This window comes from Caretta caretta, chromosome 7, assembly GCF_965140235.1.
Source record: "Caretta caretta isolate rCarCar2 chromosome 7, rCarCar1.hap1, whole genome shotgun sequence".
Lineage (NCBI taxonomy): Eukaryota > Metazoa > Chordata > Testudines > Cheloniidae > Caretta > Caretta caretta.
In genome coordinates, this window is record NC_134212.1 from 4,775,314 (window position 1) to 4,793,320 (window position 18,007).

The following is an 18,007-nucleotide window of genomic DNA, read 5'->3' on the forward strand; positions in this document are numbered from 1 at the left end:
TTGGTGAGAGAGAGAAATAAGCTTTCATCTTCAGGTCAAGAGCTCTGTGAAGGTCGAAAGCCTGTCTCCTCCACCAACCGACAGTCCAATGAAAGATGCTCCTCATTCCCTTGTCTCTCTGATAGCCTGGGACTGACACAGCTAGAACTGCACTGCCAGCGACATAAACGTATGTGTTAGGCTTCATTCAGCTTTCTCCATCCGAGCATTTTGAGTCTGATTAGACTGTGTGAGAGATCGAAGGGGAAACACAACTAAATTTGCCGGTAAAACTTTGAGTCTAACGAGCTTTCCATCAGCGCATCATGTTTTAACTTCAATTAAGAGGTTGATCATGCAACATGCACTCTTAATTCCTACCAGATTTTTTGAGCACTGTGAAGGAAGGTTAAAATACAACTGGAGGCCCTTGATAAGTGTTAGGAAAGGCCAATTACCATGTAACCATCGGAACAACTGCAACCACTTTTAAGAACAAACCATCTGCTAGCCCCCAAAACAATGGATCACAAGGTGGTGTGTGCAAGTAAAAGCAGGACTAACTGCCAAGGTGATGCTGGGAACTCCTAAGGTGAGACTCATAAAAGTATTTAGGTCCCCAACTCCCATTGAAATCAATGGAACTTGGGCACCTAACTACCTTTGTGAATTTCCACCCGTTACCTGGGGAAGATAGAGTATGGTCCTGGTCTGGAACAGGTCCTTATTAATGTCTTCCTCACCTTGATCTTTGAAGTGAAGTAGAAAACAATCTACTTAAATCAATAAACTGTAGAAACACCCTCATGGAAACCCCCCCCCAAACCATGTTTATTCTGGAAGGGGGCGGAGGAAGGGACTCTTACATCTTAGCTTGTCATTTTTTTCTAAGGCAGACATAAAACGACTCCATAGTTTATTCTCAGGACATCTGAATAGTTATTTATTGAAAAGCCACAGTTCCCACACTTTTACAACTGTTGGCTTATAAAAGGCCAAAGCAAAATGGATCCACTATTTTACACAGCTTCTGAAGGGGGAAATCAGGGACATGCAGTTACTGGTCAAAATGCAATGTACATGACATATAGATAAAAACATTGTGAAACAAAGGAATTTAAGTTATGATAACAGTCTACTGGAATAAAAGTTCCTATATTATTATAAACACTTTTTTATAATCTAAGATTGTAAGTAAAGTCGCCTTTTTACATACACAGATACTTGAAACAAACAAGATGTAACATTTAGAGGGGCAAATGGTGACATAAAACAACTGCTTTGGATAGGATATATCCATTATGCCAGGATTTACCTGTTGTGGCAATCAGAATTACTAATCCATTGGTACATACACTCTCTGGAGTTAACTGTATCTTTAAGGAGAAGCACATGGTTTATTAACTGGGATGCAGAATGATTCAAACAACTGGATTTTTAAAAAATGAACAGAGAACAAAAAACTCATTTGTAACAGCCTCAGTTTTCTTTTAAAAACAAAGCTGTTTTTATTAATTTTAAGCAGCTGGCATCCACAGAAGAGAAACAAAGAAATGAAAGTACTTGATTCACTCATCTTCACAACAATTTACCATCAATGTATATACAGTACATTAATGAAGCATTGTTTAAACTTTAATTATAACAGGGACACACCTAGCATGTATTCTATGTAGTTTTCCATTAACAGTATTAAACAATGGTGCTCCATATTGCTTATGAACATATAGATATGAAATTAGGAAACCAATGAATCAAACAGAGGTGCTAATCTTATTACCACACAGCTAAAATGGCAATTGTATTGGTAAACTTCTCATGGGTATTTAGAGCGGACAGAAAAATTCCTAATGTGGCTAACTGAACAATAGACTAGGTACATGCACTGGTGAAGAAGCCACCACCACGTGGGCCTCTAGACCAGAATTATCTAATCATCCTCTTCATCTTCTTCATCACTGTCCTTCATTGTGATTCCCTGTAGACCTCCGCCTTCACTAACTGATGCTGTGGCTTCTTCTACAGTCAGCCGGTTTCGCACGGTGTCATAGGTTTTGCTGTTTAGGGTGGAGTCCAGCACTCCTTGCAATCGGAAATCTCTATAGGTTTTCTAGGATGGAAGTGACGTGTTGGGAGGGAGAGACAAACAGCACAAAGTCAAGTTTAATTCCCCAAACACAAATTTCTCATGCTTCATTTTAAGAGGCATCAAACAAAGGGCCTGGTCCTGCATCACTGGGCCATTAACGTCAATGGACATACTCCACTGACATCATGGACATGAAGGGCATTTGACATGGCGGAGGCAATGCAGCGATGCCTTGCAGTGGGTGTAACTGTAACTTGTGCCCCCTTTATACTGACAGAGAAATAGGAAGTGGCCTTTGTGTAAATGAGACTCTGGCCACTTTTGGCCACTTCAACGGGAGTTTTGCCTGAGTAAGGACTTCAGGATCGGTGCCCACTGTGTTAATGATGCACAAGCTGCAAAGTAAATTGGGATGTATCCTGTTTCCCTTGGCAATGTATTGCTGCAATACGTAGTTATTTTTCCTCATAAAATAAAAACCCCGTATCAGATAGAGACATGGTTACATGGCTCCAAAACTCTACTCCAGTGAAATGAAAATATTTTAAAATAAATACTCCTATCTACAAAATTCAAATCTTGTTGACAAGTATGTCCTGCACATTAGAGACACTGAATATATATGTCAAAAACAAACACACTGTGCATACGTGTATATGTTTATATCTTCCCCTCCTTCCACCGTCTGCAGCTATTGGTAAGTTACAGAAGTTTCCTGGGTAGTTAAGAATTAAAATTAACCTCTTTGTATCTGAATTTAGGTTTAGAGCCTTCTTGATTGATCTCTGTGAGATAAGACTCAGGTAGTAACACCATTAATTTAATAACACACTATAAACCAGGAACTGGGTGAGGTAGTTACTTGTGGACAAGAACATGCTCAAATTAGTTCTAGCAGCTACCCAAAGCAATATTGGCTTTAAAAGAAAATAAACCCAGAAAAAAAAATTCCTCAGCGAATTAACAAATAGAGATTATTTGCTGGTGCCTATTGCTCCAATCTATGAAAAGTACATTTAGCACATTTCAGTTGTAATTTCGTTATGCTTTGATTTGTTCTTGGTGTAGAGGAAAAGACAAAACATTTTAAACCACTAGGCCAAAAAGCATCAGATAGAACCTAAAATGATCAAAAAACGTATTTACCCCCTTCTGTGATCTTATTTCACGTAAACCACTGTGATTTCACACTGAAATAATTATCATTAGTCCAAGACACGCACGCATGCACAGGAAAAAAATGCCACTTTCAGGGTATGTTATCTCACGTTTGTGATCCCTTATTGCTGATTGTATACACCCATTGTAAAAGAAACTAATTCAGTTAACTACGAGAACAATCATGATTTGCATTCTGACAATAAGCACAAGACATACTTACAGATTTTGGGGAGTAAATATTTCCCTTCAACCAAATGTTGGAATTTTTTAAAATTAAACCCCAAGTTAAAAAGGATTAATTGGTAGGATCAACATGTTTGCACATAAAAAAGCCAATTTTTGGAATGTTTATTGTACAATTAGGGTTAAATGTCAATAATATATTTTCCCCCTTGCAGTGTAAATAACTACTTTATAATTGTGCAAAGTATTTTTCTAATCTGTATCTGTCTCAAATTCCCTTTGATTAATTTTTGTACTTACAGTATCCTCATATGCACCTAATATAAACTGTCCTAATTAATGATTTACTTGCTTGGCTACAGAATACATTTCCTCTAAGAAAACCTACCACACACAGTGCTTCGAATGCTAAGAGGTTTGCAAAGTCACATAAAAATTATTACCTTTACCATCCTAATAAGAGTTTTCAGTTGGTAAATGTGAAGCTGCAGGTCCATGCGGTCTGTTAACCAGGTGCAAATGACATTCATGGAGCTGGTATACCATTGCTGCAAGAGAGACAAGAGTTCTCCAGCAAACACATCCCATGAGTATCATGAATAAACAAAATCTGCGAACAGGCATATACAATCAGGACTGACCTTTTCTATTTGCCAACCTGTTAAATGACTATGACAGGATTACTAGGGAATTTTTTTAAAAGCAGAATTTCAATGAATGAGCATTTCTTTTCCATAATCAGATTCTCCCCCTCTCACTCCCAAAAAGGGATTATTAAATAAAACATGCACCACAGGACTACAGACTTTTAGCACAACTCATCCATCCACAGTCGCCTCAACAAGGAGCATCTCTGGATGGTAACGGAGAGCAACAGCATGGCTGGCTTTTCCACAGGAAGGGTGGGCAGTACCACCTTTGCCAATGATTTGATTTGCCAGCCAGGATGCCAGTTTTATCCCAATGCTTTTCTTACAGCTGTTCCACCATGACCCTGCCACTAACCACATCAAACCCAGTGATTTCTTTGCCACTTACCTTCTTTGAAATTTCACACCCAATCCGCTGTAGGAGGTCTCTGATTCCCTAAAGGGAGCAGACTGTATGTACTAGGGGATTCTAATACAACCTGATCATATCAGTACATGGTAACTGCAGGGCTAGGATACCCTGTCATAAGAGCATACAGCACTGGCTGCCCTGTCTACTCCAGTCTCAACAATGCTAAAGATGGAAAAGCATATAGCAAAAACAGCTAATTTCAAGATGTTGAAATTATAGCTCCCCTCAAGGGGCTGAACTTTTGCTTCTCGTCTGTGAAAAATGCTCGCAGCTGTCACGGCAGACTGCCGCCCCTGCAGAGCAAGAAGTCTCTGGTGGGCTATGGGGTTAGAGCACTGCTCCGATATTCATCCATCTCACTCGGAGACATATGACTGAGCAACGCTCCCAAACGGCAGGATAAAAAGGGGGAAAAAAATCAAATCTTAAAATGTCACCAGTTTTCATTCCACTTTGTATTATCAAAAGACCAACTGAAACTGAATTCAGAAGTTGCTTGTGCAGAGGGATATGCACACACAACTTCTCTCTCACGCACACAGGATGCGCACACATCACACCTGTACTATGACTTTTCACGTGTGCCAATACGTGCACCAGAGACGAGTGGAAATTTAAACAAGTGCTAGTTGAAAATGCTTTTAATGCTCTCCCCTCCCCACTCCAACCCTCCCTAAGACAGGGTGTCTGTTGGGCATTCACATCTTTTGTCAATGTGACTTCAAACTTGGGCTGACATTTCTATTTCTCTTGTAAAGCAGAACGAGGCAGTTCAGTTCTTCGATTATGTCCCCATTAGTGAAACTCTCTTTTTTAGCCCTCTTTGGACATCATCCTTTGAGGTTTGCTGTTCTCCCAGCCAGACCTCTAACTTCATCAGACACTCACAAAAACAACCCCCCCCCCAAAAAAAAAAGTTAATTGCAAAGGGAAAAAAAAATGAAAATTGACCAAGGCACTGATGCCTGATTCCTCCCTCTGTCCCACCCGCTTTACGCTAGAGATCCTCTCTTGATTTCAATGCAGTTACTCTGGTGTAAAACTAGGGTAAAAAAGCACAGGGTCATGCCCATGTTAGTATAACTTGCACATTTCAGCACTAACAAAATTCCCTCTTTAATATTAATGGATCATGCTGGGGTTGGGTTTTGCAGATCTGTACTCCGACCAAACAGCAGGCAATCGAGACACGTCATAGCCACAGAGGGCGCTAGAGGCAAGAAGTGTGGAGTCTAACCTGGTGCCTCATTCTGACTGCCCACTCCAGACTTTGCTACCAGTCATGGGACCCCCGTTCCTCCTTACGCCTAGGGCAATGGAAACCTGTGGCCTCTCCTATGAATTTTCCCTCTGCAGGGGAATGTGTCCTCATGGAAGAAACAGGGGACAGCGAGAAGTGAAACCCCCTCAATTTGTTTCTCTCAGGGATATATGCACATGCCCCATGCTTCTCCCTCTCACCACTCAGCTCCTATTGGTGCCTGGTGAAGATGGCTGCTGGAGGTACTGTGCGTTCAAAGGCTTCCCTGACCATAACTGCCCCCGAATACACCTTTAAATGGGTCTCTTGCACTACATTTCCCTGTGTTGATGGGACGACTTCCCTCATCTAGCTCCTCCTCACCTACTTATTGAGGTTCTTTCCTGGGCACCCCTCACCACGGCATCTGGGTGTCCCTCTCCAGCTTCGCAGAGATCAGTACAGACCAGTCATTGAGTTCCTAACCCAGGGAGCCACAGAACTTCCCCGGCTGCTGAATCTGCAGAGGATCTCTGAGGTAGCTGAGAAAGGGCTCAAGAGGTCCTGTAGTCAGACCACTCCCTATTCATTGTACCCTGGCCCGGCGTCCACTCCTTTCCCCGACTCAAGGGGAGGTTTTCTGTCCCAAGTCAATTGTAACCTTGCTCCAGCTCTGCCTCCGTAGGATGTTTCCATTCTCCCTGGGGCCTTTGGGCACAGGGCAGCTTTTCCACATTTATAATTCAGTTTCTGCTTCCCAACTTAACTTGCATCCCCTGGTTTAACCCATTCTATCAGTTTTGTTTCCTGTAACCCTTCAGCCTAACCAGGGTCAAGTGTTTTGTAGGCATCACAGCAGAGGTGTGTTTTAAGACTGCTGTCAGGCTGACCTGTAATTAACATGCCAATTAGCAGCAATCTCCAATGAGGGCTGAGCAGAACTCGGTGAAGATGTACTTGAAAGAATGCAAAGGGCCTGTTTTTTGTTTTGAACTTTTTATAATTAAAACATCTTCTTCCCTGGCTAGGCTCCGAGACACGGCTCAGCAGCATGCTGACAAAGTGACAGACTCATTCAGCCAATTAAACCCAGAGAGAACCAGGTAGTTCAAATCCCGGTGTCCTATGTTCATTATACTGCACTTAATTACTGTCTAGTGATCTGGGAAACATTAACCTCTGTGTGCTGGGAACCCTGAATATAAATACCTTATAACATTCATTTGGCTGATTAAATGAAAGGCTTCCAGTAGCCCCACATTTATCCTCTCTAGCTAGTCTGACAGGATCCTATGATCTCACTGAAGTAGCTAAGAGAGGCACCTCTCCCCACTTTCACTCTCTACCCGTACCCACTCCCTCTACTATCTAGCCCCAACTCCAGGATCTCCTTGGACGACAGATTTAGCTGCTCTTCAGAGAGACATTTAGCCTCTTCTGTTTGAAAAAGCAGGTAGCAAGCCAACCTGCCGTGTGCTAATTGTTTGTATGGACTGTTTTCTCTGGAAGAAACCGGAGGTTTCCTGCACAGGCTCATTGCGCGGTGCCTAGAAGCTGTGAGAGATTAGTAGTAAGGCTACTTGCCAGGGGCGATCTATGGCTCGGACCCCTTCCCACATTCCTAGTACGTTCCTGGGTGCAGGTTGCCTCACAACATACACCAGAAGCAGCACACGATCGGCACATTGTCTGATTCACCCCAGGGAGTCCGTTTGGACCCAGCAGACCAGGCTAAAGGTGGTGCGAAGGAGCTACTTTGCCTAGGGCACCGGGTTCATTTTAATTTGTTTCTTTACTATCGCTAGGAGAACAAGTGGGTGAGCCATGGCGTGGCTGGTTAGAGCTACAGACTGTAAAACACTGGGACTAGGCAGCCCTTCTGCAGAGTCTTTCGACTGAGTTCAAAGGTCTCCTGGATCATGCCCTCTATTGGCAGGTGGGGAGTCAAATCCCTTTGCTTTGCTTTAGAAAGTGATTTTCTTGATTAAAAAAACTGGACAAAAGTTTCCAGGTCAAGGTGCCAGGTTTCCTCGCAGAACATGTGACTGACTATAGACTGAGAGCAAGGCCTGCTGGGAAGGGGAAGCAGGAAATAAGAGGCAGGTCCCTGCCTTTCAGTGGGAACAGAAACACAGAGGGAGCTGTAGTCTGCTGGTTGGGCTCCCCAGTGTGAAGGGGACTGTGGTCTGAGTGGGACCTGTAGTGGGGTTTCCAGCTGAAAGGGGATGGGGAAATGAGCCAGTGGAGCGGCTGGGAAAGCAGGTGAGCCAGGGTAGGAGGAAGGCTGAGGGAAGAGTGAAGTGCAAAGCTGAGGATGGAGTGAACAGGGCTGGAGCATGGGCAAGAGGTGGGGTCCACGTTTCCCAGACCCTCCCTTTCACTATCTAGAGTGGGTGTGGCTAAAGCCCTGCAATCACAGGAGTGACTGTGGGCATCCCTACCCTGGAGAAAGGGCAGTGGCCCAGGCAGGGGAAAGGACTTTATGGCTCCTGCGTTCTCCAGGGGAGAAGACTTAGTAGTGGTTCTCCCAGGTGAGCCTACCTCAAGCAGCATTATCTGCTGGTAGGGTACGGGACTATCCCAGGGATCAGATGGGAATGACATCACAGGCAGGGTGCAGCTGTCCATAGCTCCATTTCCTGCCCAAATTCCATTGTATAGCCAGACAGACGGGCATCCATGGGCATCTAGGAGACAAGTCCAGGGGCTCTACATGCACAAGGCTCCCATCCCCTCCACCGATGGGGATGAGCTGCACACTCCCATGGGACAGAGCCGAAATCCAGGGCTGACGTTGCCTGACAAAGAACTTCTCCAGAACATAGAGATGCTTTGCGCTTAGCTTTACAAACTTCTTGTTCGCAATAGGTGGGGATAAAGGAACAGAAGATTGGCCAGTGAAAAGACAGGGGAGTTATTTTTTCACTCGGTGTCTATATTGTACGCAACCTGGGGAGGAGATTACTGATAGTGGAGGGCGTTTTAGGCTAGCAGACAAAGAGCTACCAAGATCCAATGACTGGGATCTGAAGCTAGACCAATTCTGACTGGAAATAAGACATCTTTTTTACAGGGAGGGTAATTAACCATTGGAGCAACTTACCTAAGGGTGTGGTGGAGTCTTTGTCAATTGGAGTCTACATCAGACTGGATGTCTTACAGCTATGCTGTAGCTTGGTCAGAATTTATGGGCTTGATGGGGAATCCCTAGGGGAAATCCTCTGGCCTGTGCTATGCAGGGGATCAGACTGGATGATCACAATGATGCCTCAGGCCTTAAAATGGATGGGTGAGCTTCTGATTCTCTAAGAAGCACAGCACAGGTCTCCCAGCCCAAGGGAATGGAGGTTATGGCGCACGAACCCACTTTTGTGCCCTTGTAATCCTGGGCTACGCCAAGGGCTGCTTCAAACAACTCTGGGATCTCCCCGGCTGCGCTATGGACTGCTGTGCTGCCAGGCACCAGCGCACCTCTCCTGCCCTCAGTTCCATTCCCTGCATGCGTCCTAGGCCAGGGCTTGGAAGGGGTCCTCAGAGGCAACTTTATGGCCGTCTTCCACAGTGCTTGCAGCAGAGCAATTCTCCCCCAGCACAACCGGGTCTGCTTTATGCCACTCCGGCCCTTTTGTCATGCATACAGTGGCCAGAGAGGGGTGAGGGCCTCATTCTATGAATCTATGCTAATGTCATTTCTCTGATAGACAGGGAATGTCTGCTCAGGATTCATTGCAACCCCATGTCCCAAAATATGAAACTGTAAAGAAACTTTAAAGACGAAGGTGGTTTCATTTCTTCAAATGGCTCAAGCCCTTGGTTCAAGTGAGCCATGACCTCTGGCTGCCATCACCCACCCCTGACCCTGCGCACCAGAAAATATCAATCCCCTCCTTTAAATGCCTCCTTAAAGGCTCATTTCTTTGAGTTAGGCTTCCATCCCTGCCCTGTTTGGAGACTATCCCCAAGTTTTACTAACGTATTAAAAACAACACCCAGAGAGCAGATGAGCATGAAGCATTAAGAACATCTTATGATCTTCCACCGCTGTATCTCATTCTTTCCATACACAATCCACCTTCCTTTGTTTATTGCCGCCTCTTGCGTTAAGTCTAAATGAGTGTGAGTCTCTTGGGGGCAAGGAACAGTCTTTATATTTGTCTGTAATGTAGCGTGCAAGCCTTTGTGTGTCTAACTATTCAATAAAAACAACAACCTCAGCCTTGAAAGGACAGAACTTCCACAGTATCAGCTGAAACAAAGAGCTAGACCAACCAAGATGGCAGCCCCTAGAAGGACCAAATTAACTTGCTAGGTTCCCAGCAAGGCGCAGAACCATAAGAACACTGAAGGTGAATTCATGGCCTATTCAATCTTTAAAAAACAAAAACACCTATCAGTTATTTACTCACCAAACCAATTATCATTACAGTCCACGCAATATAATCACCACAAAATACCAGTGACTTCCAACGCTCTTCTAACAGGGTTGGCAGTTTTGCTGTTGAGTTTGCCAACCTACATTTGATCCCCCTCTTTCCATCAGCATTTCATGTGAGTCTTTGGAAACACAAAACAAATGAAGCTAAATTATCTACTAAAGACAATGTATTCAAACACCCAGGACACTGGGGAAGTTCAAACTGGACCCTGACTCAGGATCCAAATGCTGTCCCCCTCTCCTCCCATGGGTAGAAAAGCATTTGCTAATAAAACATCAACCATGCAGATCTTTAAAACATAAGACCTACATGTCATGTGCATTTCTTAAATGCATTAAAATGATCTGTTCACCAAGGCTAAGCAATCAACTTCACAAGAATTTCAATACTGTAAGTTATAAATGAGGTACAATTCAAGACATATCCGTTCATACATTTATCCTGATTTTAAAAAAAAATCACATCTATCAATTTTTTTAGATTTAATATAGCATTCTTCAATTGCTGCATCTAAGCTTTGCATATGCATAAAAACAGAGTAAGCTATAAGTGAAATAGATACCGAAACAATCACTAGAGACAATGTGTTATTAGAAGGAAGACGATTTCTGATTTCATGCCTAACACAAAGATGTTAACATTTCCACATGACTATATATATATTTTTTACAACTAATCTTGCCTTGCCAAACAGAAATGTGATCTTAGACACAAGAGACAAAGTCCTGTTGCGATATGAAATAAATAGTTTCTTCTGCCGGTTCAGTTGTTGTACATAATAAAAATCCTTCAAAAATTATAGCAACCTTTTCTCAGAGCATTTCATACACAATCATAACAAATTATGTTTATTATTATGTGTTTATGCTCACAGAACCCATTGGGTGGGAGGTAACTCAGCGGAACCTGGATAACACTGCTCAAGTAATGCTTTTGTTTGCTTATTGAAATCTACACAGAACAATTACGCTCCTAACACCCATGCATATTTCTAAAATGCATTAAAAGGATCTGTTTACCAAGGCTAAGCCATCAATTATGCAACACTGACTTCCTAACGTAAGGCTACTTAATCACCGCATCGCACTGTTGGCGTCTCGCTATTATGAATATATTTATATTTGGCTTTGCTGTAAACAATCCACCTAATACTTTGACACTGGGCATCCAAGCTTTTCCTTGCCCAATCAGGCCAAGAATACTATCCCCCAATGGGGCTCTTCCCTTTCATAAGTTGCTCGCTCAAGCAAAACTCCCACTGAGTCAGATCCTGGAGTCCCGACTTTGTTTCGGCTCAGACCTTGCCCATTTCAGTGGCCGTTTTACCTCAGCGAGGCATGAATTAAAAACTAAGTTCTTTTCGCAGCAAGAATTTCAGGAACAGCCCCACTGGCAGTAACTGGACACTGCAGTTGGCAGCTTCAGGAAGCACCCGAAGGATTCCAGTTGCTCTTGCAGTCTACCATTATCCAGCCCCCTTTCTTTCACAGCAGCCCTGACTGCACCTCTTGCCAGGGAAGGAGTAGGCAGATTCTGAATCTCCGGAAGGGACCCAGTAGAGGGTGCTGAAGCATGACCTCTGGCAGGCTTTGACCGTTACCGTGACAACCTCCCCGCCAGCCTGAGCACTAGGTTTAATGCCTGGAAGAGGAGAGTTTTGAGGCTGAGCTATGGAGCTGTTGAAATAGCAGGCTTGTCTCTGAATATATAAACGGCAAAAATTGATATGAATAAATCTGCAAGTAACACACAGACGGCGGCACGTTTTATCAAAAACCGCGCTGGGTTCCTGTGCGTTTGGGGAGGTGGTGTCGTTACACATACCCAAGAACATCTGCAAACTCCCGTTCTCTTCAGTGCGGTCTGAATGGAAGCATGACCTCCTGTTCCTTGCCATGAACCTGGAGTTCACACTCATATTTTACATGTTACAGGAAGCCACAGTTCACCCCAGGGGTGCTGCCAACAGAATCTCATAAGCCAGATGCAGCACTGCTTTTTAATGCACCTGAAGGAGTTGTAGTCTTCATTCAAAAGCTCACATACTAGTAGCTTAAGGTCATTTCAGCTTTTGTAAAGGGGAGGACAAAACCAGGAATGCTTATGGGGCTGGGCTGTCAGCAGGGTAGCAGGGGGATTACAAGAAACCAGTGACTCTGCCTCTTTCTGCCTTTGCGGGTAGTTTTTGTGTGTGAACAAGTGCCACACAACAGATTGCGGCTGGTGTAAAGGCCTGGGACTGTGCAAGAGCACCCCGCTGAGCCTCAGCTGTGCTTGCAATTAGCAATAGGCATGGAATGATTATTGTTGTGGTGGCTGATGGCAATCTGAAGTGACAAGTTTTATGGGGGAAGTTGCAGCAGGGATGTGCGGCAAGTTTTTGCAAACCATTAATCGGAGGCTTCAGCATGGTTTAGTCAAAGCTAGTTTGTGTCATTCAAAACGTCTTACAAGGATGCTGAAAGAATATTTTCTGCTCTCAGTGTCTCAGAATGGAGGTTTTCTAGGTCAGGGAATCTTTACTGCCCTATTTAGTGTCAAAACTACCCATTTGCCTCAAATTAGCAGAAAGCTTGTAGTTAAGGGCTACAGATTAAGCATACAAAATTACTCAGCAGGTGACTGCTGGGGGAGATTTGGGGGTTGAGAAGTCTTTAAAACTGACTACAAGACATTATATACTTCTGACAAAAGAACATAGTAATCCTACCTGCTTGCTTTAACCACTGTTGTTTGTCCTTTATTATGTGCTTTAATGCTCATGAGAGCAAAACTACTGGTGATACTACTCAATTACCATAGTAACTCTCACCTATGACCCCGATTTCAGTCCTTGCTTTCCAACCAGAACCAATCCAAGCAATTCAAATCTGTTTAGAACTGTGACATACCAGGGCCTGGAAAACGCTGACCACAGGCTGCCCCTTCTTTTTGTCTGGCACATGAACTGGTTTTGAAACGCTGACAGGAGGCTGCCGAGCGAGCCTTTGAATTCAAGGTGTTCTGAAGGTAACGGATTCTGCATCGGGAGGCTGCCTCCGCGACACCCAGCATAAAAGCAACACAAAATAAGGAGGCCGCGCACCTGGGCACACAAGAGGAGCATGCTCACGTCTGGCCATGGGTTTTGTTGCTAACCCAACATGTGAATTTGCTGGGAAACAGCAGCCCCTTCCCAAATAGTTTGGTACTTTTCTTTGATCGGCCATACACTCGTGCCTATTCTCCACTCACTGAGACAGGTCCTCCACTCAAGTCAACGGAGCTATACTGATTTACATCAGCTGAGGATCTGACCCCATATAAGAATGTAAATTGGATCCGGATATCAGCAAATGTATGGAGGGAGAAGAGATGGTCAAATTCCACCTTTAAGGCTATCACAATGGTTCAGGGAAGCTACATTTCATTTTCCCCTTATGAGGGAACGTACATCTGCAGTCCTGGATAACTCCCAAACCTGTTTTTTAGTAATCAAGTCTGCACACGATTGAGAACTTACTTGGTATGCACATTACTTTGCTACACGAGTCTACAACAATCCACAAGTTGTTCTTTCATGCCACACCTATCTAGCCATGTAGCATACGAATCGGAGCCTTGCACCTGGAGTATGCAAACTTGGTGTGCAAATCTGCGCTAAACTCAGATGCACAGACACCTACATTCTGAAGACCAGGTCCTTTAAAACCAATTATATAAGAACATTTATAGTTAAGAATACTAAGATAGGGACTGCAAAACCTCATGCTTCAGGCCATCAATTGATCGCTATGGGGTAAGGAAAGATTTTGCACCCCACCACCATAGACACTAATGGCCAGGTGCATTATGGAAGGTTCTCACTATCTTCTGAAACATCAGGCACATGGTATTGTCAGAGGCAGGATACAGTATTTGATTCTGTGAGCTAACCTGGCTCATTCTCTGCATTCAGCTTATTACACAAGAGAATACTGGAAATGTCGACATTGAGAATGGCACAAGAGTGAAGCCACTTCTGGCCGTCTGGGGTCCCCTGAGCTTCAAGGGTTTCCCCTCAAACTTGCTTCATTACCCCGCCCTCAAGTCCCTGTACAGTTCCTCTGGGTACAGGTTCTTGTGGGCACTCTCAGTGTTCCTTCTCAGTCCCCTAAGCGGGGCTTGCTGAGGAGCAACATGGCTTTTTCCTGCCCACTGTGACAGGGCGTGCTGGCTCCATATTGTTTTGCAGACCCACCAGCCCAGATGTGACGGACTGAGCCGTCGTCTCACACTGTGCTACCGCTAGACAGCTGAACTGGCTCTCCTACTTCAACAGGGGACAAGTGACAACTCACAGTGTATTCTGGGAATGACATAATGTAATAACTTTGCAAAAGTGACTGATCCAAACGGTAACTGCCCAGTGCGTGACTGATGCATCTTTCACACCTTTATCTTTGTAGAAAAGTGTCACATGCAAAATCATGCGACTTCCTGTGCATAACTTCACCAAAGCAAAATTTACCAAGTAACCTTTAAAACCCAAGGCGTGCACCTCAGTAGCAGAGTGAGTCTCCACTACCTTCACCCTTGCCTAGTCATTTACACCTAAGCAAATTGGATGTAGAACGTTACCAGTGGTAGAGGTGGGGTTTACACTGGTTTTGCCCAGGTGTAGATGATGATATGCGTGAGTGGGTGGAAAATCAGGAACATTACATTTCACACATGCTCATTTTAAAGAAGTTCAGTTCTGGGCTAGCCCATTGCCGCAGTTGGTATCCAGGACACCACCATGCAAGAAATCTGGGTTTGATGGCAACCCATGGGGTCAGATCTTTGGCCCTGCTCTGTCCTGACACTGCTCTAAGTTGCAACAGGGTGCAAAACTGGATCGGAGGGGCCTCCCCCTTCCCACATCCTGCACTGAACAGAGCTTAGCCACACCAGCAGATCTAGCCCTTGCTCTAAGCTGAGGTTACAGCATTATGGGAACAACTGTCTTATTTTCTGCGAAAGTGTAACTACTCACCGCTGGGGCGCCTCCTTGTGGTGCACCAGGGGATTAGCTCTCAACCAGTCAGATGCACCCTCCTTTGGTTCCACGCCCCCTGGGCTGTCTCCCTCTCTCTGACTTGATCGGTCCCCTTTCGTGTCTGGGCCTTCCAGCCAGGTCATTATAGTTTTCCTCTTCTGGGGACTCAAAGTCCTTCTGGACAAAGTGTCTCAAGCAGTCTTCCGCTCCAATGCCCAGACTGTGCCACTTTCCCAGGGGACGGTAGGGGAATCCTAGGCACCACAGTGAAGGGCACATTAGAAGTGCCTAGACGAGAGAGAGTAAGACTGCAGCTAAGTTGCGGAGTAGGATGGTGGCATAGACTGGTGTGGATGAAAAGAGCTGCTGGCCCACAAGACGCATGAATTTAACAATAATCCTCCAGCGTCAATTAGAAGATGGGAACAGAGAATCTTCTGCCACAAAAAGAGAAACTTCTCTGCCCTGCTGAGACCTACCCACACATTAGTGCCCCTCCTACTAGATCAGGGGTCGGCAAGCTATGGCACGTGTGCCAAAGGCAGCATGCGAGCGGATTTTCAGCAGCACTCACACTGCCCGGGTCCTGGCCACCGGTCCGGGGGCCTCTGCCTTTTAATTTAATTTTAAACGAAGCTTCTTAAACATTTTAAAAACCGTACTTTTTTACTTTTACATACAACAATAGTTTAGTTATATATTATAGACTTATAGAAAGAGACCTTCTAAAATCGTTAAAATGTTTTACCGGCACGTGAAACCTTAAATTAGAGTGAATAAATGAAGACTTGGCACACCGCTTCTGAAAGGCTGCTGACCCCTGACCTAGATCATAAACTTTCCTTCCAGTTTCTCAACGAAACCCATATTTTGCTATTAATTATTATTATTATTGCAGGCTGCCATGCTTGCAGGCCTTCCCCCCTCCCCACACTTCATTAGGAAGCTGATCTCTGAGTAACTCTTCTGCAGAAGATTCACCACCAGTAAGATTACCCTTCTGAGCCAGGAAACCTGTCTGTGTAACCAGGCACACGTAGGGATGACTCCTCCAGCCAGTGTAAATCGATGAAGCTCCATGTGTTTGTACAGCACCTAACGTAACGGTGTCTTGGCCCATGACTGGGGTTCCCAGGTGCTACAGCAATGCAAACAATGAAGTCAGTGGCCTAGGATGATTTACACCTACTGAGGATCTGGCCTGCAGTCTTCACTCTCCTCGGCAGAGATCCAGGTTCAGAGAGCTGAATGTCGGAATATTTTTGGATTTTTCAGGGAGCAATCCAAGAAGTCAGAGAGAAGTTACCACGTTACAGATCCCAAAATTAGTTAAACAGAAAATTAATGATGAGTTAATGTTGTAAGCACTGATCAGCTAGTCTTACAATTAATGCTTCCAATAAAAAAGCTCCCCCTTTTATAGGGCAGAATAAGAAATTAAACACTTGTGGGTTCATTCTAAAGAATGAATGAAATTGAATAAGCTACCTAGTACTTGAGATTCACAGTGAGTGCTTGAATAGAGCGAACCTCCTAAGTTGAATGGATTGCCTTTTGGGACCAATTTGCCTCTTTTCACTCTTTATTCTTCCTTTTTTGCTGACAGATGTACAAAGGCGGAACTGTGCCGTGCAGCTTATCTACATGCACCCACAGCAGCTGTCACTTTTGTCGAGCAAGTTAATCAAGCAAATGCCACCATATCCCACTTTCTATAAGGAACAACATGTTATAGACAGTAGTCTTGGGAGAGAGAGAGAGAGGGAGAGAGACTTTATTTTAACTTTGATTAGCTCAATTTTTTTCCCGTCTCTGTGTGTGTGTGTGTGTGTGTGTGTGTGTGCGTTTTCAACAAACTGCACAAGCCAACACTTTTGTCTTCACCCAGTACAAATATTTAATATTATTTTAAGTGTAATTTGCACTATTGGGAAGACTGGCCAGTTTTAATTAAATTTAAAGGATTTACGGACATGGTTAAAGAGAAATGGAAGCTTTTTGTGTGCGCTAATGCTTGTTGATAATAATATATTGATTGTCAATCTCTAAGCCAAAAAGATTAGCGTAGTAAATACGATTGTCTGAATGCCACAAGTGAAGTCCCCGCTTTTTCTTTGTACAGCAGCTTGAATCACTGGTCGTTATTTATACATTTTCTTTGATAAAACCAACTTGTGTGGCTGATTCTTTTTTTTTTAAACCCTGCCTCATTAAGTACATAATAGCATTTATGTGCGGGTCTTTCTGCTCTTTAGCCTTTCAAGCTTATGCTTATATTCCTTGATTACAACCAGGTTTCAAAACGTCTGATGTTCACAAACAATTGGAGATACACCAATATCGTACACATTAAATTCTCCATGACTATCACCACAGGCTATAAAATCACAGGCACTATCAAGAATGAACAGATAAATAGCGATCTTTCTGTTATACCACCATGGACCAGACAATAAGGGTATCTGATCTCTGAGTAACTAAATAGTCTACCGAGTACTTAAAAAGGCGGCTGCCTTTCTGTATACCACCATAGACCACACAATAACAAGGCATAACCAAAAGAGTATGCAGAGACAGCTGTCTTTCTATTATAAAACACATTATTTTATAGCTCACACTATTTTTTTATGTGTTGTTTCTTTCAAAATATAAAAGTTGATAACTGGGTTTTTTTCTGGCAACAAGTTGTGATTTGCTAGCTTACCTTCTAGTAGGGATTTCCGACTTGGTTACGTTCAGAAACAGAATGCACAATTCAGAAATACTTTGGGTACACGCCCTATTTAAGAAACTATAGAACAGCAAACAGTACCTTGCTCACAAGAGCGAGGACTTCAGTAAGTAAAGATTTTGCAGGA

General features: G+C 43.8%; 1 protein-coding gene across 10 annotated transcripts in view; it reads right to left on the reverse strand.

The window, feature by feature from the left end:
* Nucleotides 1–894: 894 nt before the first annotated feature.
* The window catches only part of CADPS (calcium dependent secretion activator), a 389,708-nt gene continuing 372,595 nt past the window's right edge, over nt 895–18,007 (reverse strand). For 9 of the 10 annotated variants that reach the window (XM_048859020.2, XM_048859018.2, XM_048859022.2 and 6 more), the window contains 2 exons: nt 3,856–3,960; nt 895–2,089 (listed from right to left, as the gene is read on the reverse strand). In XM_048859020.2, coding sequence (XP_048714977.1) covers nt 1,910–2,089; nt 3,856–3,960 — 285 coding nt within the window. In that variant the 3' untranslated portion in view covers nt 895–1,909. Of the gene's footprint in view, nt 2,090–3,855; nt 3,961–15,146; nt 15,438–18,007 lie in introns of those variants that run through there. The other variant, XM_075130212.1, reaches the window with a different exon arrangement.